Genomic DNA, 26,430 nt, shown 5'->3' with positions numbered 1-26,430 from the left:
CCGAGGCACCAAAATCCAAGTGCCATTCCGTTCGATAGCATCCAGCTCTGTCTGCATAGCATGACGCCAAGACTCATGTGAAAGAGCCTCGTCTACAGAAGTGGGATCAGAAGGACCATTAATAATTGTAGACATAAGAGCATAATTAACAAACATGTTGCCCTCATGAATTTGTTTCCCTGTAACTCTGGAAGAACGCTGAAGAGAACCAGGCGGAGGAGCAGAAGGAAGCTCACGTAACCCAGAGTCACGAACTGTCTGATAATACCAACCAGGTACAGATCTGCTCGAACTCGCTGGAGGAGGAGCAGAGTCATCATCATCTGACTGAGTATCCTCAGCTGGAGGTGTAACAGTAACAGCGGGAGTAGGAGGAGGAGGAGAAGGAGGTGCAGGAAGAAGAAGCTCACCAGCCCCCTCTGAAGATGTAGGAGTCTCGTCGAACACCACATCACGGCTCACAACTACTTTACCGGCCTGAGGATCATAAAGACGATATGCCTTGGACACAGTGCTGTATCCGAGAAAAGTCATGTGCTGAAGCCTGAGACTTCGAGTCCAACTTGGAGCGGTGCTCCTTAGGCACATGAACATACGCCGTACATCCAAATATCTGGAAATGAACAACGGAGGGCTTCTCACCATGGAAAGCCTCATATGGAGTTTTGTCGGGAAGAGCAGCAGTAGGAGACCTATTCTGAATGTAGACAGCAGTGGAAGCCGCCTCAGCCCAGAAACGTCGAGGTAATGAAGAATGCTTAAGCATAGCACGGGCCATCTCCATAATGGTCCTATTCTTCCTCTCGGCAACTCCATTCTGTGATGGAGTATATGTTGTAGAAAGCTGTCTCCGAATGCCATGTGTCTTGCAATATTGCTGAAACTCTTGGGATGTGAACTCACCCCCTCCATCGGTCCTGAGAGCCTTGACCGAGTGACCGGTCTCTTTTTCCACCTCGGCTTTCCAATCACAGAAGTGATGGAAAGTCTCATCCTCGGTCTTCAGAAAGAAAACCCAAGTATATCTGGTAAAATCCTCCACCATCACGAGCATGTACAATGCCTTACTCAAAGACGCGGTACTCATAGGACCACATAAGTTTGCATGAATGAGAGCAAGTGATGTCGAAGATCTGTGTGTCGCCTCCTTCGGAAAGGCGGCTCGGTGTTGCTTCCCCTGTAAACAAGAGGAACAAGTAGAAGACGGAGCCTTGATGGTCGGTAATCCATCAACCAACCCATCCTTCGAAGCTCGCTGCAGAAGCTGATAGCTCAAATGGCCAAACTGAGCATGCCGAAGAGCAGAAGAAGCACTAGAAGAAAGCAGAGCGGTCAATTTGTAAAGACCACTATCTTGGACTCCCTGAGCCAAGATGCTACCAGTCGCCTTATCACAAATGGTAATCTCAAAACGAGAAAAGATCACCTCCGCACCCTGAGCTATAAGAGCACTCACTGACAAAAGGTTAAAAGCCAAATTTGGAATATACAGAACGTCAGAGAAGTACCTCTTATCCTCGTCAGAACGGAAGATGGGGATAGTGCCATGACCATGTATTGGCACAGAAGAAGAATCACCCAGAGTGATCTCGCCTGATCTGGCAGGGAAGTCCTCGAACCAATCGCGATGGGGTGTCATATGAGCAGTCTCACCGCTATCAACAATCCAAGACCGTGACTGAGAAGTCACAAGAGCAAGTATACGCCGAGTACCTGCTAAGAGAAAAATTCCATCATCCTTCTTGGGTTGAGACACCGCCTTTGAGGAAGAGTTCTTTGTTGCTTCATCACGCTTCTTCCTGTGACATTGGGGTGACTTGTGACGACCCTTCTTGCCACAATAATGACATTCAATGTCCTTATTCTTTGAAGATTTGTTGTCTTTATCCTTATCGGAATCCCTGGAGTTCTTGTCAGAAGTGGTTCTATGGCCAAACCTCCACCCAAAAGTGATGCTAAATCCTCTTCCCTTTAAGGCAAGGTGATTAAGCAATTGACACAGCATCAGGGCCACCGGAGGTGCCAGTCTGCTCCTCAAAGTGAGACTCAATCTGCATAACGGAGGGGAGAACTTCCTCCCAAGTAACTGGAACAGGACGAGGAGAAGAAACCAGAGACTGAAAGTATGCATCAAACCTCTGTGGAATTTTGGAGAGCAGCCGAATAGCCATATCCTCTGTGGAGATATCCTTGCCACAAACAGCAAGCTCGTCTTGGAGATCTTTCATCTTCAAGATGAAAGCAGATAAAGATGGAAACGCAGAAGCTGATAAGTTCATAAGTTGCTTTTCCAATGCCAAAATCCGACCCGGAGACTTAATCTCATAGAGATCTGCAAAAGCCTTCCAAACTTCATGTGCGGCATCTGCTGTACGCACATGAGAGAAAACAACATCCTGACAGTTCAACATCAGGAAGGAGAAAACACGTCGATCATTCGACCGCCAAATATCAATCTGTGCCCGAGTCACACCACCGGAAGCAAGGGTGGGAGGGGTGGCATTGGCTGGTGTAACAAGCCAATCCCAGAGATCCACGCCACGCAAAGATGTCTTGTCGGAGCCGGGCCTGTCTCTCAGCATGTTGCCTCAACACTACATCCCTGTGTCGTGTGAGCTCCATCAAGTACATGCCCAAGCACCTCTCATCCTCAAACTGTATCACCCGTGTGAGTGGTCCGAATCCCTCTCGGAAAAGGCAGTGGAATCTCCCTCGTATCTCATAGTAAGCCGGGCAACTGAACATATAATGGGCCTTATCCTCTATTGCTACTGTGATGCTGTCACCATTTGGCCACCCAATCGGTCCACCCATGCTTTCTTATCATGTATGTACATTGGGCTGGTGTCCATGGCAGTTGTTTATGCTGAGGATTGATGCCACTCATGTGATACTGTAGACTTGGCTTTCCGTTGGGACTTGTGCCTCCATGTACATGCCCGGAAATGCTTGGTGGATTGGTGTTCCATTGGGTCTGGTACCTCGTGTACTTGCCTGGAGCACATCTATTTTGGTATAGTCTCATGAACGGGGATTGTCCATACCAATGCTGCATTGCATAGCATCTTTATGTGCTAGCTTGCAATTGAAATTGCATGTTGTTTTCATGCTTGCTTGACCAATGTGTAGTTCCGGGTAAGGGGACGCCCGCTCGTGAACCGTGCGTGTGAAAGTGTCTGCTGACATGGTTGTGTGGCGTGTGAACAGGTGGTAAGTATTACCCAATCTAGGCTCAAATAGCCCTTAGGACTTAGCCAATATTTATAAGTGAGTGCGTTCCCACTTCATTAAAGTTTGGGCGCCCAAAAGTTACTTATACCCCTTGGGCGATGCACAATGAGAGGAAAGTAATATATAGCAATGTATAGGGGTCTACCCTCATCTGCCCTCACTCTGACCCACATGTACCTTGCGCTCTCATCACGGTGCATAACATGGATGAGTGGCTGAAGCTCCTCTCAGACGGCCATGTATACATAGAGGGCAAGATGGTGGCATAGCACCATATGGCCTATGGGACACAGGAAATTATCAAGAAGCACAAGGAGATATATGCAGCAGTTTGGAACTGCAATGGGGCTCTATGGACACATCCAGGCAGACTAGAGGAGGTTATGGAGAAACGGGACATCATGTTTCTGACAGAGACACATGAAAGCCCAGAGAGAGGCTTACCACGGGTAGCAGGGTACCAGTGGGAATCAGTGTATAGACAAGGGATGCGACAGGGCACTTCCAGAGGCTCAGGTGGGATCGCTATACTATTCAGACGAGCACTACACCAGCGTATCAGGGTGGTGTCGAGAGACCCAGAGGCACACTACATGTGGATTAGCCTACAGCTCTCAGAGGTGAGAACAGTTTACTTGGCAATACGCTACTTCCCGCTGAAGGGGTCGAGATTCAACACAGGTCACATGGAGGACCAGATTAGTGAGTCTCCATACGCCACTCTATCTGCAGATATCCTACACTATTCGACCATGGGGGAGGTTCTCCTGATAGGGGACTTCAATGCACGCACACAGAATCGACAGTGTGAATCATTCGACTTCACAAATCCCCTCATCCTACAGGCACTAGACGATGTAGATGCAGGGACCACGAGGATGTCAGAGGACAGTGGGCCAGACAGTACAGGTTATGGGCAACACCTTCTGGACCTGGGAGCTAGACACCATCTCGTTATTTATAAGGGGATGTCACAATGGCCAGAATCGGGAAGACTCACATGTTTCCCATCATCAGGAGGCAGTAGCACTGTGGACTACATATTGGGCTCGCGGGAGAGCACAAACCTGATAGACTCTTTCACTATCCCTACATGCCCCATTGGTGCGGACCAACTTATTTGGCTTTTTCTCTTAGGAGCTCTCTTGATCTGCCACCCCCGACCACTCAGGCATCTCGTACCATCTTCCACTTTACCCGGGAGCTTGCAGACGTTTATGATTCAAAAGTACATGAGGGCCTCTTTGGTATGGACCCTACAGCACCCATCGATGTACTGACGGCCCAGCTTTCACACATACTGCACACAGCAGCTAGCCACAGCTTTCCACACCATCTCCAGACAAGGAAGCCACCTAGATCCGGGGACATGCCCCAGAATAGATGGTATGATAATGAGTGCAGAGAGCTTCATCGACATCTCCGAGCCCAGATAGCGAAAGGGGAAATAACACAGCAGCAAGCCAGTAGACAGATGCGGTCTCTTACACTCTGTAAGCGACGCACATATGAGGAGGCTCAGTACTAGGACATCTACCACATGCTCATGAGAAAAGATGCAGCCACTGCTTGGCGACGACTCAGAGAGCCACGCCCCCCCCACCCCGATTACTGATCCTCAACGCTGGCAGAGTTATGCAGAAGGGCTGTATGATGTTTCGCACCAGCCACTCATCCCTCGCCCCACCGACCTCATCGGTTTTCTTTACTACCGATATGGTATCTCGAGCTATACATAGATTCCAACATGGGAGAGCTGAGGATCACACCGGCTTACAGGGTGAGCATTTCATTTATGCAACTGACACACTCTCTCCTTTTATTGCTTACCTCTTTAACAGGGCTCTGGTAGAAGGTTTCCCGGCTGAGTGGACGATGCACACTATTGTATCGATCCACAAAGCTGGGGACATGTTGGACCCTGGTAATTACAGGACTATCATGATTGGTCATACCTTGGCCAAACTCTATGGGGCTGTCCTGGAGGCAGAATTGAGCACACACGCTGAGAGGGAGGGGCTTCGTGCCCCTGGTCAAGCAGGTTTTCGGCGAGCCTTCTCTACTATTGATCACATTTTCACCCTGAGATGCTTGATTGACCAAACTCGGGCACGGAGACAGAGACTCTATTGCTGTTTTGTGGACTTCCGCAAAGCCTTCGACACAGTCCTGAGAGAGCGCCTCTTCCACCGCTTACAGACACTGGGCATACCCCCCGACATGATGTGGGGGATTTACAGATTATATGAGCAAGTGTTTGGACGAGTTAGATGCCCAGGGGGACTATCAGATATGATTGCCAGCACCATTGGTGTGAAGCAAGGCTGCCCTCTCTCCTCGACACTCTTTGGCTTATACATTGACGAGGTAGCAGACTACATCATACTCGGAGGAGGCTCTGGGATTGACATCTCCGGTACGATTGTACACATCCTATTATATGCTGATGATATCATTGTGGTGTCGGATACTCGGGCAGGGCTACAAAGGCATCTACAGGCCCTGGATACTTTCTGTGCGGAGCGAGGACTGGGGACAGGTAGAGGTGGTGGGCTCATATGTATACCTTGAGGTCACATTTACTAGCCCATCAGGGAGATTCTCTATGGCACAGGCAGCCAGAGACAGAGTGACGTGAGGGTACGCAACACTAGCAATTTTGGAACGCCAGTGTCACCAAGCACACTTCCAGGAGCCCCGTACTAAGGGGTGGCTATTTGATACACTAGTTACTCCAGCATTGATGTATGCAGCAACAGTATGGGCACCAGGTTTGGCTACATCCTCATGGACACAGATAGAGCGCCCTCAGATTTTGATGCTCTCACGGATGATCCGCAGCAAACCTTCAGTACCACATGATATCCTTCGAGCGGAGTTTGCTGTACCACCTATATTAGTAGAGGCCATGTTCCAGACTATATCTTTTATACACAGGATGCGGGAGCTCCCACTAGATCGGGTATCTCGGGCTGCTTTTGAGGCATCCAGACAGCTTGCTGAGGAGCGACATACCTGGTCATGGTACTCCCAAGTGGTACAGTGGATATCATCACACATGATTGATATTGACAGATTACCACCCTTACAGTATGACCTAGCTGCACCACACAGACGCCTCTCTCAGACAGAGAGGAACAGAGTCATGAGACATGACATTTGGCAGGGCCACATACAGGAGACTTGGCTATCTCCTAGTCAGCCACTCCCGACGAAGATGCTCTACTACAGAGACCACTTCTTGAGCACCTCCACAGACGGCTTCATCCAGCGACCACGATACTTGGAGGTCCACTTATCACATGGAGCCAGAGTAGCCATTGGGCGACTAAGGGTCTCATCACACCAACTAGAGATTGAGATTGGGAGAGCAGCACGCATCCCTCGAGCAGAGCGCATTTGCAGATTATGCCAGACGGGGGTAGAGACAGAGGAGCATTTTGTTTGCTAGTGTGGTGCTTTGCAGGAGATGAGGGCATGCTATCCTGAGGTTTTTAGAGGGACCACATCACTCAGATAGATCTGGGAGAGATCGGACCAGAGACAGCTAGGCAGACTACTACTAGCACTACAGAGACACAGGGAGATCTTACTTCAGTCACCCGCACATCATAGCGGAGGAAGACAGTCCCAGTTGACTGACTTCTTCCAGAGATTGGCACCAGTAGCCCATCCACACACATTGGGAGTGACATCTTAGCGAGCGGAGGAGATTCGAGCTAGGCGATGACCCAGACTAGCTGGCTACCAGACACCACGGCTATACCACATAGAGATCGCGGCCATCCGGTCTCGACACCAGCATGAGGTCCAGGAGCAGCTGGCACATTTTCGCTCTGATCGAGGACGCATGTTCCAGACATTTACGGCATCCTCAGATCGGATGTATGACATATTGTACCCAGACTATGGGACTGGATGGAGTTAGGAGTAGATAACATATCATACTTGTATCACCCCTTCAGCATATAGAGATGCATTAGTAGCCCTAGTACTCCATCCACACCCTCTCGTTTGTACACCACCATTGAGTCCCCTATGGTCGTGTTGTCATACTTGTACATTTTATTCTTCCTCTTGATGACTGGAGGAACATCATTGTACTACTTGTTTGTCTCATAGGCCAATTTTGGCCTTTTGCAGACGTTAATATATCTTTCTTTCTTTCTTTCTTTCTTTCTCCCCCTATTTTTTATAGACTAATTTTCTTGAGTTAAATCATAACTTGCCAAGTTTCTTGTTTTAGTAGTTATTCTATCAGTAACCAGATGCACGTTAAATGTATATTTTTTTCTTTATGTCTTTGTATTCCTCGTAAAGCTTTTTCTAGTGTTTTCCTTGTTTGTGTTTGTTTGATGTTAGTAAGTGCAAGCTTGGATATATTCCAATATTATGATATAATCACTTCTATAGTGTGGCAACTAATCATTATTTTCCATTTTAAAGCTGTATTGATGTTTGAACATATAAAGACATCTTGTTTTTTCTGAGCAGATGCATTAAGGAGTATTGTGAAGGGTGAGGGTTGGCGGGCACTATATAAAGGACTTGGACCCAGCCTTTTACTCGTCAGTATAAAACATTTCAATCTTTATCTTTTATAGATTCTGAATGCGAAGTGAAATGTTCTTGAAAATCAGTTTAGCCCTTGTTTGATGTAGTCATTCATAAGGTTGCAAGGTCTACCAAAACACCCTTGTCTCTAAGCAACCTGAACATCTATCAAAACACTCACCTAAGTCACACACTCGTCTTAAGAACCCACACACTTTCCTGTGTCAAGACATCCATTATCTTATTGTCTATACCGAAATCATTTTCATATCTTATTGTCTATACCGAAATCATTTTCATTCAATCTTTTGTACTAAGAAATGTACACAGAGATGACTGGGTATGCATTGGGCAGAGCTTGCTCCTTTTTCTGGATCCTGACAGGTTCTATGCATAGGATCGTTAACACAGTACTCCTTGATTGATGGGGTGAATTATGACTCAGACACCATTTTTATTCATGCAGATCATGTTGGAATGTGTATACATCGCATCTCCATTTGTGAGCCCCTATGGGGGACGGTCGGAGAGCACTGTGGGTGTGCGAATATTTGCTTGATTTGAGAGGGTGGGCTTGGGCTGCATTGATGGACACTTATGTGTGGACACACTGTTGCAGTCTTGTGTTATTTTACTGCAGTCGGCCATCTTGAAGCCCACTATAAGAAGAGCAATGCAAATACATTGTAAATACACATTGTGGGATATACTCAGCACCTTGAAGCCTTTCTGCCTTAAGCATTCTTATTCATCATTGTCTACCTCTGACATGGTATCAGAGATGGGGCATTGATCCATCTCTGCTGCATTTGAGAGTGCTGGAGGAATCTACTGGAGTTTTGCAGTGATCTGCGACTATGCGCAAGGCTGAATCTGCTAGGCACTACATGCATGCTGAAGTGAGCTGTGGTTTTTTTCCATGCTGTTCTATTTTGTGTGGTTTTTTTGTTGCTACACTTGGGTGTCGGAGCCTTCGACGTGGACTGTACTGGGCCCAAACGAGTGCAAGGCGGGCTGAGCCAGGTTTTTGTGCTTGAGCATGGTACTTCTTGGCAACTCGTTATGTGGTAGAGCTGCATGTGGAGTTGACGATGCCTTTCTTGCAGCTTGCCCCCTGAAGTGCTGTTTCAAGGTTGCTGTGGGGCTGTTGTGCACCTGTCTCCTTTCCTGCAGAAGTTGCGATTTTTACCTTGGGAAGGGGTCATATATAGGAGACACCGATGGTTGACGTGGAAATTGCTGGCTTTTCTTGCTGTTTCTCCTCCTCTTGAGCTTGCGTTTTCTGCAACCTTATGCTCTAGAGGTTGTGTTTTGCATGCTGTGCTGCTGTTTGAGTACAGTAGGGCTTGCATTTCCTAGAGGCATTTTTGGGTGATTGCACTTGGCGTTTTGCATCCAGGCTGCTTCTTTGAGCTGGTTTGGTTGACAATTGTCATGTGTCTGAGGTTTCTGGATCTGATTCACACGTGGACAGCAGTAGAAGAGAGAACAGCAATTCAGCAATCCAACATTACTCTGGCATCAGTAGCTTCGTCCTTGATCCTCGAGGAGACCATAATGGCAGCAAAAAGGACTTACAAGGAGTCCACATCGTCAGTTCAAGTGGAATCGGCTTTCATCATGGATGAGAAGAATTTTCTTTGAACTTGCTATTACTGCAAGAAGAAGAGACATGAAGCCATAGTGTGTTCCAAAAAGAAGCGGAACGAGGAGAACAAGAAGAAAGAAGACAAACAATCCGGAAGCAGTCATCATGAGGCCAATGTGGCCACCAGTGATAATCTTTTCTAAAGCTTTGTGCTCCTTACATTGTTAAAAGTTTGTGTGACATTCATTTTCTCTTAGTGATATCTTAGTGAATTGTTTTTTCCTTAGTGGTAGATCTGATCCAAGCACACTCTGCGTGGTGTGGATGCTTGATCAAGAGAGGGTGTTGAGATTTGTGTGATCTAGCATCCATTAGCATCAGTCCTTGGTGGATAGATATTGTGTGCACCTTAGGGAAAGACATCCTAAGATCATTTGGTCTCTAATTACCATGGTTTACTAGTGTAGGCATGGTAGGTGGTTCCCTTTATGTAGGAGTCACTTTATGGTAGAGACTGGTGAGATAATTAGGGGATGGTGGAGCCAATCTAGGGAGCTCACACGTTTTTCCCTTGGTTCTCTATATAAACAAGGTCCTACACTCTTTGGATGTGTAGAGAGAGTCTTTGTAAGTGTTTTGTGCAAGCTACCATATGTTGGTAATATACTTGGTGGATCCTGTGTGGACATAAGCTTATCTCCTCATTGCATTAAGGTAATCTTTGTGGTATTCATGTGTGTATATACATATATGTGTGTGCGTGCGTGCACGTGTATGTACGTTTGTATGTATGTATATGTATATGTATATGCACACACACACACACACACACACACACATATATATATATATATACATATAGACATACATACATACATCTGTATATTATGGAGATATATATGTATATGTGTATATGTATATGTATTTATTTTTGTGTATATGTATATGTAAATATATGTATATAGATTTGTATACATCATACTTACGTATGTACGTGTGTGTGTGTGAGAGAGAGAGAGAGAGACAGAGAGAGAGAGAGAAAAGGGTTTCTTTGCTGCATTTACAACTCAAAAAAAGCATATTGCTCTGAACATTGTAGAGTGTCCAACCTTTCAGGTTTCTCATGGATCACTTCAGTTCACGGCTTATGAAGAGGGTCGGAAGTTTGCCATTAAGCTTCGTAGGCCATATAGCTCAGACTATGAGGATGACAGAGATGCTTGCTTGGTACTATAGAGTAAAGATTGTGTTACAAATCTGCATAATAAAAGTAAAGAATTGTTGAGAAGGTTTTAAACAAGACTGAACATGCTATATTTAACATGTGCAGAAACCAATGGACTTTGCAATCTTGGGTGGACTTTCAAAAGTATTTGCAACATCTGTAACATATCCATATCAGGTTTGTGTAACATTCTGTAAAGGCTTGACCAGGCTCCATTTTGTCCACCGTGTCAGGTAGTTTGTTCAGGTCTTTTGTCTAGGGTTCCTGAGCTGATATGTTATTGGTACATTTCAGGTGATTCGAGCTCGGATTCAGGTAGGTTTGACTGATCAATGAGAGTAGACCTTTGTCAATCTTTTTGATGTATTCTTTTTAGTCTGTATCTGGTTTTCTGCATCATTATCAAAAAATGGTATCTAACACAGATGCACAGCCAAGCATGCACGAATAGCTTTAAGGAGTTAATTATAGGAAAAAGCAGTCTAGGCTGGCCTATTTAAGGCACATGACTGTCTCATTCATAGTGATTCTGATCTTGAGGATCCGGACTCGGACTCTGATCTTGAGGATCAGGAGTCCAGACTGGTCTATCAGGATTTTAACTGGTTTGAGGGGTCCTTCCAGGGGTTTCAATGGGGTATGGGATGCACGGGACTCGCTGTCTCACAGCGGTAGATCCATGATAGTCTGGGACGAGCCATGAGTGGTTCTTGTTCAGGATCCATAGCTCTAGGTTGGTTGGAAAACTAGTGGCCGACCCTACCCGTTCCACTTATGGCTCTATAGCAAGCACCCTGTGCTTTCTGTGAGTCGATGTCGGGTTAAGCCCTCCCTGCTTCTTGGAGCAAGTGCGTGCATGCGCGCGCACACACATGCACGCACACGCGCACACAGCTCAGCAACATGGCCAACGCTTGGCTATGGTATAGATCCCAAAGTGTCTAACTTGTGTACTTTGTTTAAGTTGAAACAAATACCTTTTGAAGACCTTGTAAAATATTATATCATAATTCAGACATGTCAAAAGGTATTTGGCTGACAAGATGATTGAAGGCTAGTGGTTGTGGAGATGCAGAGTGTACCAGAAGATACACAATTCTGCCTTCTAAAAATGTCAGTGTCTCTTGCAGCAAAGGCCAAACACGGATGGAAGGGCAAAATACGCAAGCAGCTGGCACGCTTTACGAGAAACACTGAGGTCACGTTTTTGTGTCACTTGTTTGGACTTTTATATGTCTGTGTGCTTGTGGTGTTTGTTTTTGTGTCACTTGTTTGGACTTTTATATGTCTGTGTGCCTGTGATGTTTGATCTTTGTTTTGGGACTACATGTAAGCACAATTGAATAATGTGTTTGGTGGGCAGATATGAAGGAGTACACGGCCTTTACAAAGGTATTGTGCCCAACCTTTTGAAGAATGTACCGGCATCTTCCATAACATTTCTGGTTTATGAGGCAGTTTTGAAAATGTTGAGGTGATCAATGTATGAATGCATACATGTTTATGCCATAGAAAATCTTTTCGTCCAAGCGCGAGCTCTTGAGTTTCATCTCTGAGCTGTAGCCTTTCCCATCCTGTGTGGAGGAATATAATAGTCTTGGTGGTTTTCCCACATGGTGTTTATGTTCTCTCTCTCTCTCTCACACACACACACACAATGGGAAGGCGGTTTTTTGGTTTCAGAACTCAGTTCTTTGTGTGAACAATAGAAAGGTACAGCAACATGGGTATAAATTTGCATGGTGTTTTGCTTGTTTCAAAAATCTAAAGTTTAAAGGCATAATGAAACCTAAGATTTCACAAGCTTGCATGATAAGATGGAAACTTAAAATAAGTATTATAGAGGAGAAATATTGTAGACTTACTAGTGAAGGGGTTGAAAATCAACGCCATCAAAAAAAGTAAAGAATCAAAGAGAATAGGGTGGCCTCATTGTTAGTGGGTTGCTTTTTGGGCATCCAATGGTAGCCAACACACCATTGCAAAATCTCACACAAACCCTAATCCATGGTTAAAAATCCACTAATCAAAACCATAATCACCTCATTGATGTGATCAAAGCTAAGAACTTAGATGCTAATTGCCCATATTTCAAGCTAAATGTTTATGCGTGTTCACAAGCTCATAGACTCATTGATGATCAAAGCTAAGAACTTTAATGCTAATCGCCCATATTTCAAGCTAAATGTTAATGTGTATTCACGAGCTCATAGACTCATGAGCTTGAATTTCAAAAATGAAGAGAAGAAAACAAAAAAGAGGAAAAAAGCATAGGGTACCTTGTGGAAGTGTGCGAGACTTTATCACTCTCTTTATCCATTGAATCTTGAATCATGTGAGCACCATTGCATCCATGAAGAATGGTGAGCTCTTCTCCCTTAAACACTTAGCATGTTTGATTGTATGGTGAGTCCCTAATCACTCCTTGAAGGAGGTTTGTTATGCAAATCTTGCATAATGTGAGTTATCCTATAGCTTAAATATAACCTTGACAAAGCATAGATGTTTTTTTTAAAGTAGCTTTGGCCGAGACTTAGTGGGGGCACTCCCTTTTGAAGTGTACTCCAATCCACACTTGTAACATGTGTGTTTGTATGGACTGACATTGGGGTTTGGCACTGGATTTGGGGTACTTGGTGCGATGGCTCTATGAGAACACTTAGCGACACGGTGCAGGTCCTTACAATAGACACATTGTGAAAAGGTGGCCTTCTCATATGAATCGTATTGCTCATGTGACTCATAGTTCTCTTGCCCTTTGGTGCACCATGGCTTTGAGTAGAGAGGTATAGTGTATGGCTAGGGGTTGTGGATATCCATATGAATCATATTACTCATACGACTCATAGCTCTCCTGTTCTGGACTCTCTGAGTCCACTGACAATGTCACCAAGTACTATTGTACTGGTGTTATACAAGAAGAAACTGATTGGAGTGGTAATAGTGAATAGAGAGGTATAGCCTATGGCTAGGGGTTATGGATATCTAGATGAATCGTATTGTTCATGTGACTCATAGTTCATGTTGTGGACTCTCCGAGTCTGCTCTATTGACAATGTCACTGTGTACTATTGTACTGGTGCAGCTCTAGGAGGAACCGGTGTGGGTGGTCATATTGTAGTATTGTTGTACTAATGCGGTTCTAGGACGAATCGGATAGGGTAATATTGGAGCTGGGTATGGCATTGGTAGTAGCGGTCTGTATATACGCCTCTTAGTGTAGGGTTCTAAATAAATATGCACAAGAGTATGTGCCGATTAAAAAGCATTTGGCATATATGGTTAGTATGGCTAGTGGTTATGTTATTACCTTTACACGTGGCAACACGTGGGATGCAGATGCGTACACATTGATACGTGAAAATTACACACTAGTAATGTGTGAGACACAGGCGTCGCATTGGAAAATCAATGGTGGCATACTATTGCACATCATCACTTTATATTAATAAGTGTGAATGGGTAACGCTCAGGGGTGACGGTTGTAGGCCAAAGACCCATTGATGTGTAGCATGGGGGTACCATTGGGGACACGGGGGACGCGTAAGTATGGTGTGTGACCGGTAAGGTACACACTGGACACCCGGGGTCACTGGTATATATAATGGTTGGGTGGTTAAACATGGTCTGCTAGGCTAGGTTTATTTTAGCTATTTTTGGGTTCTTCTATCTCACATTTTTTGCATGAGGCTAGATTCAGAGAGCTAGAGCTCCTTGCATGGAGGCTTGACATGTTACTTTGGCACTGGAGCATAGGTTGTGGTGTTGAGTTTCCCTAATACCAACACGAGCTGTGTCATGGTTTCCATGGCGCTAGCAATGAGCAAAAAAATGTTGATGTCTAGGCCTGAGCATTGGACACTCTGTACTTGTAATGATCTCAACGGCAGATTCCACACCATACCATATCTCTTTGTGGTGGGAGTAGGTGTGGGTGTTTAGCTTGAGGTGTTGACTAGGGTGGGCCTTGAAGTTTCTCTTGGATTTGGCCTTACCACTTCTGGACTAACTGATTTAGTAGATTTTTTGCCAACGCGTCCATGCTCATGTCCTTGTGGCTACGACTCTAGCTGATGCTGGTTCGGCACCCTTAGTCATTGAGGCTGTGGATGATGTGTCCCCTATCTGTCCATGCTCATGTCCTTGTCTAGGACTCTAGCTGGTGATGGTGGGGTATCCTTAGCCACAGTGTGGCTTTGGATGATGCATCTCCTATCTCTTTGTTTGGGTGGATGACTTCTACATGGGAGATTGTCTAGTACGTCTATTGAATCAAAGCAACTCATCAAAGATGTAGTGTCTAGACCTGTAGAGATTGTCATGAAGCCTCTTTGCTCTTGAGACCAGCCATAAAATGGTCAATGAGTGATAAGTCATCTAGTCTCTCACGAACTACATCTCATGTGGAGATACTTGGTTCTAGAAATGTAGTCCCGCATTTTTTTGCCTTCCTGTTACTTGAGGTTATATATTTGTGCATGATGGTGCTTCATCTAGACCCACTGGGTGGGTGAGTATCCAACAACAAATGTGTGTCTCAACACCTTCTTGCAGCTAGCTTTTTCAAGTGGGTTTAGTGATCTAGACCACTAGCTTGTTGGTAAAAGAAGTTGGAATGAACAAATCTTTGTGGGATCATCAATCCGTGTCTCATGGCCTCGTAAATTTGATCCAACTTCTCTAAGTACTGAATGGAATCTTGATTTTCATCATCATCCTTGAGATGTGGATTGGCTTTATTTTGCCCAACTCTGAGTCTCTAGGTATTATGTTTGTGGCAACCCCCCTTCCCATTTCAAATGTCATCCTAAGTATGTCCTACATATTCATGTGGCGGTGGAATGTAAGTGAGTGGTTACACAAAACCCTCTGTTTCAAGATTTGGGGTTTTTTGCCCCATGGGGCTAGGCTGTGCGATTTCTAATGGCACTTGTCCTATATGGTGTTGGCTTAGTTTTGAGGTTGCTCTGCAGGCTTGGCCAAGGACACGGTACGTGAATGCTCTTATGGACCCCTTTGATTTGAGGTAGTCCTGCTTTGCGTTGTGTGTGCTTTGCGTTGTGTGTGCTTGTTGTTATGTGTATTATGGAACACTTGGCCCTTGTGGAACAACAAAAGAGACATTTCCTGATTGTCGTAATTGTGGTTGTTGGGCTCCTTGTTGGCCATGGTCTACTTGAGAAAACCATCTTAGTGGGATCATCAATTCTCGTCCCATTTTTCCTCAAATTTAATGATCTCTTCTTCCATAAAATTTGATGATTATCCTTGAAATGTGGATTGGCTTGGTTTTCCCCAACTGTGAGCCGCCTCTAGGTGCTATGTTGGTTGCAACCCCCCTTCCCATTTTAAACATCATCCTCATTATGTCTTTTACATATTCATATGGAAATGATGGAACGTAAGGTGAAGGATCTCTTCAGGCTGGGCTGTGTAGTTTCTAATGGCACTCGTCCTCCATGATGGTTCTTTACCCTTCCTCGTGTTCCCTGTTCTTTGTCGTCCAAATGAAGAAGAGCTGGAACTTGGTTCTGTGGTAAAGGCGCTTCTATATTAAGCTCTTGTGTGGAGAGCAAGACTCTTACTTTTGCGATGTGTGGACTTGGTGTTGGGTGTACTATAGAACGTTTTTCCTTGGTGTTGGGTGTACTATAGAACGTTTTTCCTTGGTGGTAAAATAAAAGAGACATGTCTCGATTGTCATAACTATGGTTGTTAGGTTGTTTATTGACCATGGGATAAACCTAACGTAGGATTGACACCAAATGTTTGAAACACATTGTGGAGTTGGATATGGTTTGAGCAATTCATGTGGGAGAGAACCTTGAGGTCCCTCACTCCTTCCCTGAAGAGCTGCATCCAAAGATAGGGCGTTTAAATGCTTTCTTCATAAAATTTAAGGTATTGTTTATAGATCCAGTTGGTGAATCCGAAGCTGGCTCCTCTTTCAAGGTGTGTTCCAATGTTCCTCCACTCATGTAAATGTTTCATTGGCTCATTTCTTTTAAAGGCTTCTCGGTGGAGGTGGAACCGAAGTAGGCTAGCTTCTTAATAACACTCTGTTGAGTGTTGGTTGTTTAACTAATAATTATTCCATATTGAATTTGCTAAGATGAGGTTTGAAATGGCTTGAAATACGTTTTTTTAAAATGTTGCTAGGCTCATGTATGTAGATTATCGTCTATATAGGCTCACGTGTCCAGGTTCATGCCTCTAGAGATTCACATCTATAGGCTCATGTGTCTAAGCTCACATCTGCAGGTTCACGTCTAGAGTCTCACATGTTCAGTTTATGTATGTAGATTCATGCCTCTAGACCCCTGTGTGGGGGCTTACATTTTTTTAGTATGAACTCGGCTCACGTACTTCCCTTATATGAAATAAACATTCTCGAGGCACAAAAATCTAGGTACTGGACTATGACAAGGTTGGTGTACACTTATTGTGGGTAATAATTATACTTGTGAAGGACAAGATTTTTCCTTGGAATTTGTAACTGGTACAGATTGTATGACATAGGTGTGTTTGTACGAGTCTTTATGGTGGTAATAATTGGTCCATACAATGTTAGGTATACATTTCTCTAGATCATGTCGTCTCGAGGCTCACGTATGAAAGCTCACATTTCTAGACTCATGGCTTACGTGTCTAGTCTCACGTCTCAAGTCTACATGCTTATGTGTTTAGACAACGTGGGACTATGGGCTCATGTCCCCTACCCAAGAGTTGGTTTGGCCTAGTTTTTGAGATTTTTAAAACTTGATGGGATGTGATTAATGATATTAATGCTAATTAATGGATGTGATGCAAGTAATTAAATATTTTTTATTATTTTTAATGGATTTGTATGCTTCTAATCTACCAATTTAATAATTCATGAATAAAAATTGACTATCCCACTCTAATTCACCCTAATGGAGCTCAATGCTCATGTTTTTTGGAGTGGATTTCACTCCTAATCATAATTTCTAAGCTAATCCTTGGAAGATCAAAGCATTGCAGTCTTGGCCTCTTAGGCTCCAATTTTATGCAAATCACCAAAGAACTAGGGTTTCTTCCTATTAATAGATAAAAATAAAATGCCCTAATGCAACTAAACTTCAAATCAAAATTAGACATAACAAACAAACACATCTAATGGCTTCAAAATCAAATGTTTTTGGGAGTGTGATACTTACTAATCAACACCGAGTTATATTGGGTTATTGGCTTTTTGGAGTGTGACCTACTAATAAACATCGAGTAATATTGGGTGATTCCAATAGCTTGGAATGGGTGAAAAGTGGAGCTAAGCCCTAGACATAGTCTCGATAGTGCCAAATATGTTCAAGTCAAGAGCTTACCTTGGCCTTAGTAAAATATGTGTGGTTGGGTCTTACCTTAGAGCTACAAATATAACTTCCCAATGTGGCTCATCCGTATCATGCCCTCACTCTGTTGAAAGAACGGTAGAGGAGGAGACACACACACAGGAGCAAACCCTAATGTATATTGTAAACCCTAACCATAGAGGGAAAGCCATGTCCACTCACACAAAGCATAATGCACTAATCCATAATCCACACACACACAATGAGTTGTGTCCACACTCTACTAACCCTAGCTAATGTCCACACACACTATGACCAGCTGGACACGCGGTCATTTATGTCTCACACATGGTCCTACCTAATCTGCCAGCACATAGCATAGCTGGCTCACACTGACATCGAGCTTGAATCTCAACAGCCCCTCTCAAGCTCATGATGTACTGCCGATGAAGATGTAGATGAGCTTGGGATATCAAGACTCTCAACACTCCCCCTCAAGCTCATCCCATGTACTCCCAACATAGTTCGGAAGTACTCAAACTTCTCCCTACTAAGTGGCTTCGTGAAGATGTCTGCCACCTGCTCATCAGTCTTCACATAGTGAAGATCAACTGTACCATCCAGCACCTTCTCTCTGACAAAGTGATAATGGACCTCTATGTGTTTGGTCCTCGCATGAAACACTGGATTCTTTGCCAACTGTATACTGCTCATGTTGTCACAATGAATGACAACTTTGCCATCAAGAGGCTCACATAAATCTGCCAAGAGACTCTTTAACCATATAGCCTCACAAGTAGCAATGGCTGCACCTCTGTACTGGATAAAGCAACTGTAGGTTGCTTTTTGCTACTCTAACTCACCACGGCACTTCCAAGTGTAAAAGCATATCCACTAGTAGACCTCCTGTCATATGCGCTACCTGCCCAATCAGCATCTGTGTAGCCATGTATGTCCAAGCTTTTACCACTCTCATAAAATAAACCATAATGTGCTGTGGTCTTCACATATCTCATGATGCATCTCACTGCATCCAAATGTGGTTTCCTGGGGCTCTGCATAAACTGGCTGACTAGCCCCACTGCATAACTCAAATCCGGGCGTGTGATAGTCATGTATATGAGACTACCAACCAGCTTCCTGTACATAGAAGGATCATCCAATTCCTCGCCATAATCAGCCGGCAACTTCACATTTTGCTCCAATGGTGTACTCATAGGCTTACACCCTGTCATGCCATATTTTGCCAACATATCCAATGCATATTGGCGCTGTACTAACCAAGTACCTGCATGATCTTTCACCACTTCTATTCCAAGAAAGTATCTCAACTCACCAAGATCTTTCATGTCAAATTGCCCACTCAAAGCTTTCTTGACATGCATCACATCTGCACCATGATCACCTGTAATAATCGAATCATCCACATAGATGACTAGTAAAACAATCCCATCCTGTGTCTTCTTCACATAGAGTGAAGAATCTGCTGTAGAAATCTGAAAACCAAGTGAGATAAGATATCTGCTCATCTTATCACTCCAAGCACGAGGTGCTTGCTTCAGACCATACAATGCCTTTTTCAACCTGCATACGTGAGTGGGATATCTAGGGTGTACATACCCTTCTGGCTGTGCCATGTACACTTCCTCTTGTAGATCTCCATTCAGAAATGCATTCTTAACATCCATCTGATGCATTTCCCAGCCATTAGCTGCAGCCATAGCAATGACTGCTCTCACTGTGCCCATCTTAGCCACTGGACTAAACGTCGCATCATAATCCAATCCTTGGGTCTGTGCATAACCCTTTGCTACCAATCTTGCTTTATGTCTCTCAATAGAACCATCAGATTTGCACTTCACTTTGTAAACCCATTTACATCCAATAACATTCTTGTCCTTTGGTAGTGCAACCAAATCCCATGTATCATTATGGACCAATGCGTCCATCTCAACATCCATTGCTTTTTCCCATACATGCTCTCCAATAGCCTCTGTATAGCATGTAGGTTCCACATGCTTCACCATAGATGTCATATATGCATAGTGCATAGCAAAATCTCTATATGTCAATCTGTCAACAGGATATCTGACTCTCTGGGATCTCCGCAATGCCTGCCGGTCACTCTGTACACCTGTAACTCTAGCATGTGGTGGCACATATCTGTCCTGCCTAGCACCAGGTGTGCGTAAAACAGGTATGCCAAGCTCCTCATCCAAACTCTCAGAACTAGATGACTCATAACCTGTGATTCCAATTCCTTCGACTTTCTTTTTGCCTTTATCCATATCACTACTCCCAGTGCTCACACTCTCATGCCTCAAACGTCCTGACCATGGACGTACACTGCTGCTCTCAGCTTCTGCTCTGCTGGCCCAGACATAGTAGTAGAACTAGAACTTGCTTGTGGTGGCAAGTTCACATGCACATCAGCCTCAAGTGACTCAATGACACCCTCATCTTTTGCTTTGTACCAACTAGCAAGCTCATCAAACACCATATCTCGTGAGATGACTACTTGTCTAGTTTGAGGGTTATAACATTTGTATGCCTTTCGATCCTGTGCATATCCAACAAATACACATTTCTCTGCTTTAGGATCCAACTTCCTTCTTCTTTCATCAGGCACATGTATGTAAGCTATACATCCAAAAACTTTAAGATGTCCAATGTCTGGCCTGTAACCTGTAAGCCGCATCTCTGGCGTGCTTCCATGAATGGCTGCTGTAGGTGTTTTGTTCAATATATAAACTGCAGTAGCACATGCTTCTGCCCAATAGTAATCTGGCATGCTCTTTTCATTGAGCATCGCCCTTGCCACTTCACATATGACTCTATTCTTTCTCTCAGCCACACCATTCTACTGAGGTGTATACCTGCAAGTCAATTGTCTTCTTATTCCATGCTTCCTCAAGAAATGCTCAAAAGCTTTTGAGGTGTATTCACCACCTCCATCTGTCCTCAGACATTTAATCCAACAGCCATATTGCTTTTCTGCAAAAGCTTTGAAATCCATGAATTTTTCTAACACTTCACTCTTCTCTTTCAGAAAGTATATCCATGTCATCCTGCTAAAATCATCTATGAATGTAACATAGTATAAACTGCCTTTGATAGATGGGTTTTGTGCAGGACCCCATACATCACTGTGTACTATCTCAAGTGGCATGTTACTCATATTTCCTTCTCTAGGAAACCTCAACCTTGCCTGCTTCCCAAACTGACAGGCTTCACAAACATGCATATGTCCATCATATTTGAACCTAGGCAATCCATTGACAATGCCTCTTGTTTGCATGTTCTTTAATCTCTGTATATTGACATGGCCAATCCTCTTGTGCCACATATCAATGTCTTGTACCACATTCCTGCTCTTTGAGAACATGGCTGATTTTAGCTCAGGAATTCCAGCATCCAGCTTAAACAATCTTCCTTCTTTCTTGCCTTTAGCAATCACTCTACATCCATGTTTGAAGTCTTCAACAAAGCATCCATGCTCGTTGAAACGAACCTGTAATCCCTGTTCCACCATTTGACCAACTGAGGCCAAGCTTTTAGTGATCGAAGGCACATACAGCACATCTGACATAGACTTTGTCTGACCATTGTGCATGACCAATGGTACACTTCCAACATGTGTAATGACATGCTGGGTATCATATGCTCAAACCATTCACCATGACATGTCATATGGTTTGATGCTCTTGAGTCCATATACCATGTATCATCATTCTCAGCATTTGTTGTCATAGAACCCACAACATGCTTCATGGCAAACAAATGATTTGCAGTTCCATCATTGCTACTTGATGCATAGTTGTTGTGCATAGTTTCCACCATAATGACCACCGCGTTGTGCTCTTCCCCCTCTCAAATCATTCTGTTTGCGGAAACAATCTCTCGCCATATGACCATATTTGCCACAATAATGGCATTCCACATCTTGCATAGAATTTGTTGGCCTTGCCAACGTCCTCGACCACGGGGGGTACCTCTGCCTCGCTGAGGTGCATATCCACGACCACCTCGAGCACCATATGAAGGCTGAAAATTCTGTTGTGGAGACCTATCCTGCCATCCATGACCATTACCACCACGTCCACGTGATGCGAATCTCCCCCTGCCTCTAAAGCCTCTCTGCGAGTAGAAAGCCTGATTTCTGCCATCATCATGGCTAGTAGATGCATCCAGAAATGAATCACTGAGCTTGATTTCCTCAACCAATAAGAGTGAAACCAACTCATCGAAGTCGGGTAAACCTGTACTCCTCACTGAGATAGATGTATCAAATGATTTATATTCCTTGCCAAGACCACACAAAGTAATATCCACCAAATCATCATCAGGCATGGGGGCATTTATTGTGGCCAATGCATATGCAAACTTCTTGATTTCTTGCACATAATCATGTATGCTCCTTTTATTCCTTTTCACATTGTGTATCTGCTGTCGCAATTGAGACTTGCGAGCACTCGTATCTGTATCAAACATCTTGACCAAAGTATCCCATGCATCTTTGGGATTCTCAGCATCCTGAATGTGTATGAGCATAGCATCAGAAATGCATATAGACAAATAATGCAGCACTTTGAATGCTCTCTCTGACCATTGCTTATGAGCAATAAGCTGCTGCTGTGTAGGTTGCCGAGGTAGCTCAGGCTCAGGCTCAGCACCTGTAATGAGATTCCAAAATCCTTTCCCTTTCAAGAAACTCTTTATCCTGTACTTCCATGCCTGGAAGTTCTTCCTATCCAGTTTTTCACCAACAATCTGAACTGGATTGTCCGACATGTTGCTCAATGCATACACCTTCCGCACACTTCAAATCTGTAAATGAGCCTTCCTCAGCTCAACCACACTCCAATGAATGCTCCAGATACTCCAAGGTAGCCAACAAACTCCAAATTTGATGTAGGAAATCAACCTGTAATCATCCAAGATGAACTGACTCACTCAGTGCGGGATACCCTGAATTGACACGCCTTCCAAGACTCCAAATCGCAATGTAATGGTGCAATCAAGTATGGGCAACTTGCATTGACACCTAATCAACCTCAATGTTGAGTATCAACACCATATGACATGTGTACATATCGATTTTTGAAAACCCCTTTCTCTGTTTTTGGAAAAAACCAGAAAAACCAGTAGAAAATTTGCTCTAATTCCTTCAATATTTGTCCAAATTGGGCAACCAGGCATTCATTAGCTTAGCATTAGTGTCCATCAACTCCATGTAAGAGGAATTTGTCCAATTGTAAAACACCAAAGATTAATTGCTCAATTAAAATGCTCTGTTTCTCTGCAACCAGTGGACAGCCTGTTTTAATCAGCTCATTCCCAGCTCAATTAGGCATCATTGACCAAACAAATCACATAGCCCTCTTCTCCAAGGTGTAAAGCATCCAATTTCTAAGGAAGTTGTGGAAGATATCAAGGACCGAATGAGAATTTGATCTCCTCGTGGGTAAAAAACCAGAATTCTGCCCTGTTTCCTCTGTATGGGCTGCGCCGCCTGCAATTAGGGGATTTGGGAAGGTTTATAATGTTGTTTGATGATGGTTATAGATGCCCAACACACCTAGGTACATGTGCAATCCACCAATGCTTGGATTTTTGCAAAAAACTCACTCCAAATGCATCAATTTTGGGCTTCCTTCTCTCTGTTTTGTAAGAGCTCAAAAAACCAAAATTTTCACACATTCAAATGCTTCCAAAAATGCTCCAAAATCACAATAGGGCTTGCATAAGAGTTTCCATTACATCTCTCATTGTCAGATACATGTTTGCTTTGCCAGATTTACATGTATTTCCACCATACATCAATGTTGCCAAGCTTTAATGGAAAGCTTCCAAAAAACCAAAATTTTTCTTGCTTTGATTTGCTCTATTTTGCTTTGCTTTTGCCTGTATCACCTGCAATCCTCTCAAGGATGTTTAGAAGACCTTACCCGATAGGCCAAGCTCTCAGATCTGATAGTATTTGGTGTGCTCCAAGCTTCACAGCTCCAATGGCCAGCTTCACAGCTTCTTCTCCCTCTTCACTCACTCACTCATAAACCCTAATAAATAGCACAAGGCTCTGATACCATGTTGAAAGAACGGTAGAGGAGGAGGAGACACACACACAGGAGCAAACCCTAATGTATATTGTAAAACCTAACCATAGAGGGAAAGCCATGTCCACTCTCACACAAAGCATAATGCACTAATCCATAATCCACACACACACAATGAGTTGTGTCCACACTCTACTAACCCTAGCTAATGTCCACACACTATGACCAGCTGGACACGCGGTCATTTATGTCTCACATATGTTCCTACCTAATCTGCCAGCACATAGCATAGCTGGCTCACACTGACAACGAGCTTGAATCTCAACACACTCCAAAATGCTACTTTGCTAATGGTGTGAAGGTAGAGCTCTCAATGCCTACTAGATGGATTCAAGAAGAGATATTCCTTTGTGATGGCTCTCTCACACAAAATAATGCAAGGAATGAAGAAGCTACTGAAAGACGGAAACCTATAATCATACCTATTAAAACAAGCATCCATCTAGTATGTAGTAATCCAATAGCATGCAAGCAAGCAAGAAGAGGGAAGAAGGGGAGATGTAGGTCGGGCATGTGAAACCATGTTAAGCTACGGAGTGGTTAACACCTCCCTTGTGTGGATGAATATGTGTATGCAACTATGCAATATGATTGAAGGAATTCCATGGAGTTGTTTTGATGTGGTGGTAGAAATTGAGTTGTCAAGCCTCAAACTAAGATTAATCAGAGGTGGTTTAACCACTTTGTAAGGAATTATTGCATGACATGAGCATCAACTTGTTCACAATCCCTAAAAGGTGGTTTTAACCACTTTTTAGGTATTATGGAGTTGGAATTCTATTCAAGGATTGTGTATGATAGTGAGGCGGTGGACACTGATGACCCGCCTGGGGGATAGGCCCCACACTTACACCACTGGCATGGTTGGTGAGATCATGGGTGATATGCGGCCAGTGGGATGACAGGCTGTGTGACAGCCATTCTAGAGACTGGCATAGTTATAGCGCTAACTCATTGATGTATCTGGTTTAGTACCTTTCATATTGTGTGTACTCTTATCTTTGTATATGGTGTGTTGAGTGTTGTGTGAAGAAGAAGAAGATTTTCAACCTCTCACCTTGTGTGTTCTCTTTTAGGGTTTTGTGAGTGTGTGTGTGCTTGCAAGAGCTCAAGCTCTCTTCTCCCCTGCATCTTTTCTTGGTAATCAGAGCATGGTTCATGATAAGGGCTGAGCTGCAAGCAAGAGAAGCACAGGAAGCGGTAAGAGGGTAAGAGCTTCATTTACTCTTCCCTATTTGTGTTGGCGACTACACCCTTGTCGCTCGAGAGCTCTACGAGAGGCACCGGCAAACGATCTCTGATTGAGGAGCTTTCTTTGCGAGGTTGTAAGCCTATCTCAGTGCCATTGGATCAGAATGGCAAGTTGAGTGTAGATTCAGGAGAGATTTTGGAGGATCCTACTATGTATAAGCGCATAGTAGGAAGCTTGATCTACATGACGATCACCAGGCCAGATTTGAGCTATGCTGTTGGGTTGGTGAGTCAGTTTATGCAGGTTCCTCGGAAGCTGTATTTGGATGCATTGAGACGCATACTGAGGTATGTGAGGTCTACTTTGCATTGTGGACTTTTTTAGGAAACTGGGATAGAGATGTGTACATGGGTACATAGATGCTGATTGGACTGGTAGTATCTCAGATAGAAGATCTACTAGTGGCTTCATGGGTACATAGATGCTGATTGGACTGGTAGTATCTCAGATAGAAGATCTACTAGTGGCTTCATGTTTTCTTTGGGGAGTGCTATTGTGACTTGGAGTAGCAAGAAGCAGCCTACGGTTGCTCTATCTAGTACAGAGGCTGAGTATAGAGGTGCTGCTATGGCAGCATGTGAGGTAGCTTGGTTGAGAAAGCTACTTGCAGATTTGGGTCTATCAGTGGATAGACAAGTTATCATTTTCTGTGACAACATCAGTAGTATACAGTTGGCTAGGAACCCAGTTTTTCATGCTCGCACGAAGCATATAGAGGTCCACTACCATTTTGTTAGAGAGAAGGTCTTGGGAGGACAGGAGATGTTGACCTTGTTTATGTCAGCACACAGGATCAGGTTGCTGACATCTTCACCAAAGCATTGGGTACAGAGAAGCTCCACAGGTTCAGGGCTTCACTTGGTGTACATGAGATGGAGTTGAGCTCATCTAGTGAGGCGGTGGACACTGATGATCCACCTGGGAGATAGGCCCCACACTTACACCACTGGCATGGTTGGTGAGATCATGGATGATATGCGGCTAGTGGGATGACAGGCTGTGTGACAGCCATTCTAGAGACTGGCATAGTTATAGCGCCAGCTCATTTAGTTGGGTTTACACTATAGAGAACCCTAGTATGTTTTGGTTGAGTACCTTTCATATTGTGTGTACTCTTATCTTTGTATATAGTGTGTTGAGTGTTGTGTGAAGAA

The 26,430-nt window shown here is 44.0% G+C and overlaps 1 protein-coding gene and 1 pseudogene across 2 annotated transcripts in view; both read left to right on the top strand.

Moving 5' to 3' along the window:
• The window catches only part of FOLT1 (folate transporter 1), a 43,454-nt gene extending 31,327 nt beyond the window's left edge, over nucleotides 1-12,127 (top strand). Inside the window, exons 6-11 of one of the 2 annotated variants that reach the window (XM_086805970.1) lie at nucleotides 7,726-7,799; nucleotides 10,490-10,600; nucleotides 10,704-10,775; nucleotides 10,893-10,913; nucleotides 11,729-11,796; nucleotides 11,962-12,127. In XM_086805970.1, the coding sequence (XP_086662096.1) occupies nucleotides 7,726-7,799; nucleotides 10,490-10,600; nucleotides 10,704-10,775; nucleotides 10,893-10,913; nucleotides 11,729-11,796; nucleotides 11,962-12,076 (461 nt within the window). In that variant the 3' untranslated portion in view covers nucleotides 12,077-12,127. Of the gene's footprint in view, nucleotides 1-7,725; nucleotides 7,800-10,489; nucleotides 10,601-10,703; nucleotides 10,776-10,892; nucleotides 10,918-11,728; nucleotides 11,797-11,961 lie in introns of both variants that reach the window. The other variant, XM_086805971.1, reaches the window with a different exon arrangement.
• Nucleotides 3,507-6,682, top strand: LOC147632971 (uncharacterized; annotated as a pseudogene).
• Nucleotides 12,128-26,430: the final 14,303 nt, after the last annotated feature.

The sequence above is a fragment of the Cibotium barometz genome, chromosome 12, assembly GCF_041138505.1.
Source record: "Cibotium barometz isolate CiBa-2024 chromosome 12, ASM4113850v1, whole genome shotgun sequence".
NCBI lineage: Eukaryota > Viridiplantae > Streptophyta > Polypodiopsida > Cyatheales > Cibotiaceae > Cibotium > Cibotium barometz.
Note: the sequence above shows the minus strand (reverse complement) of the source record. Positions and strands in the feature narration are given on the sequence as shown.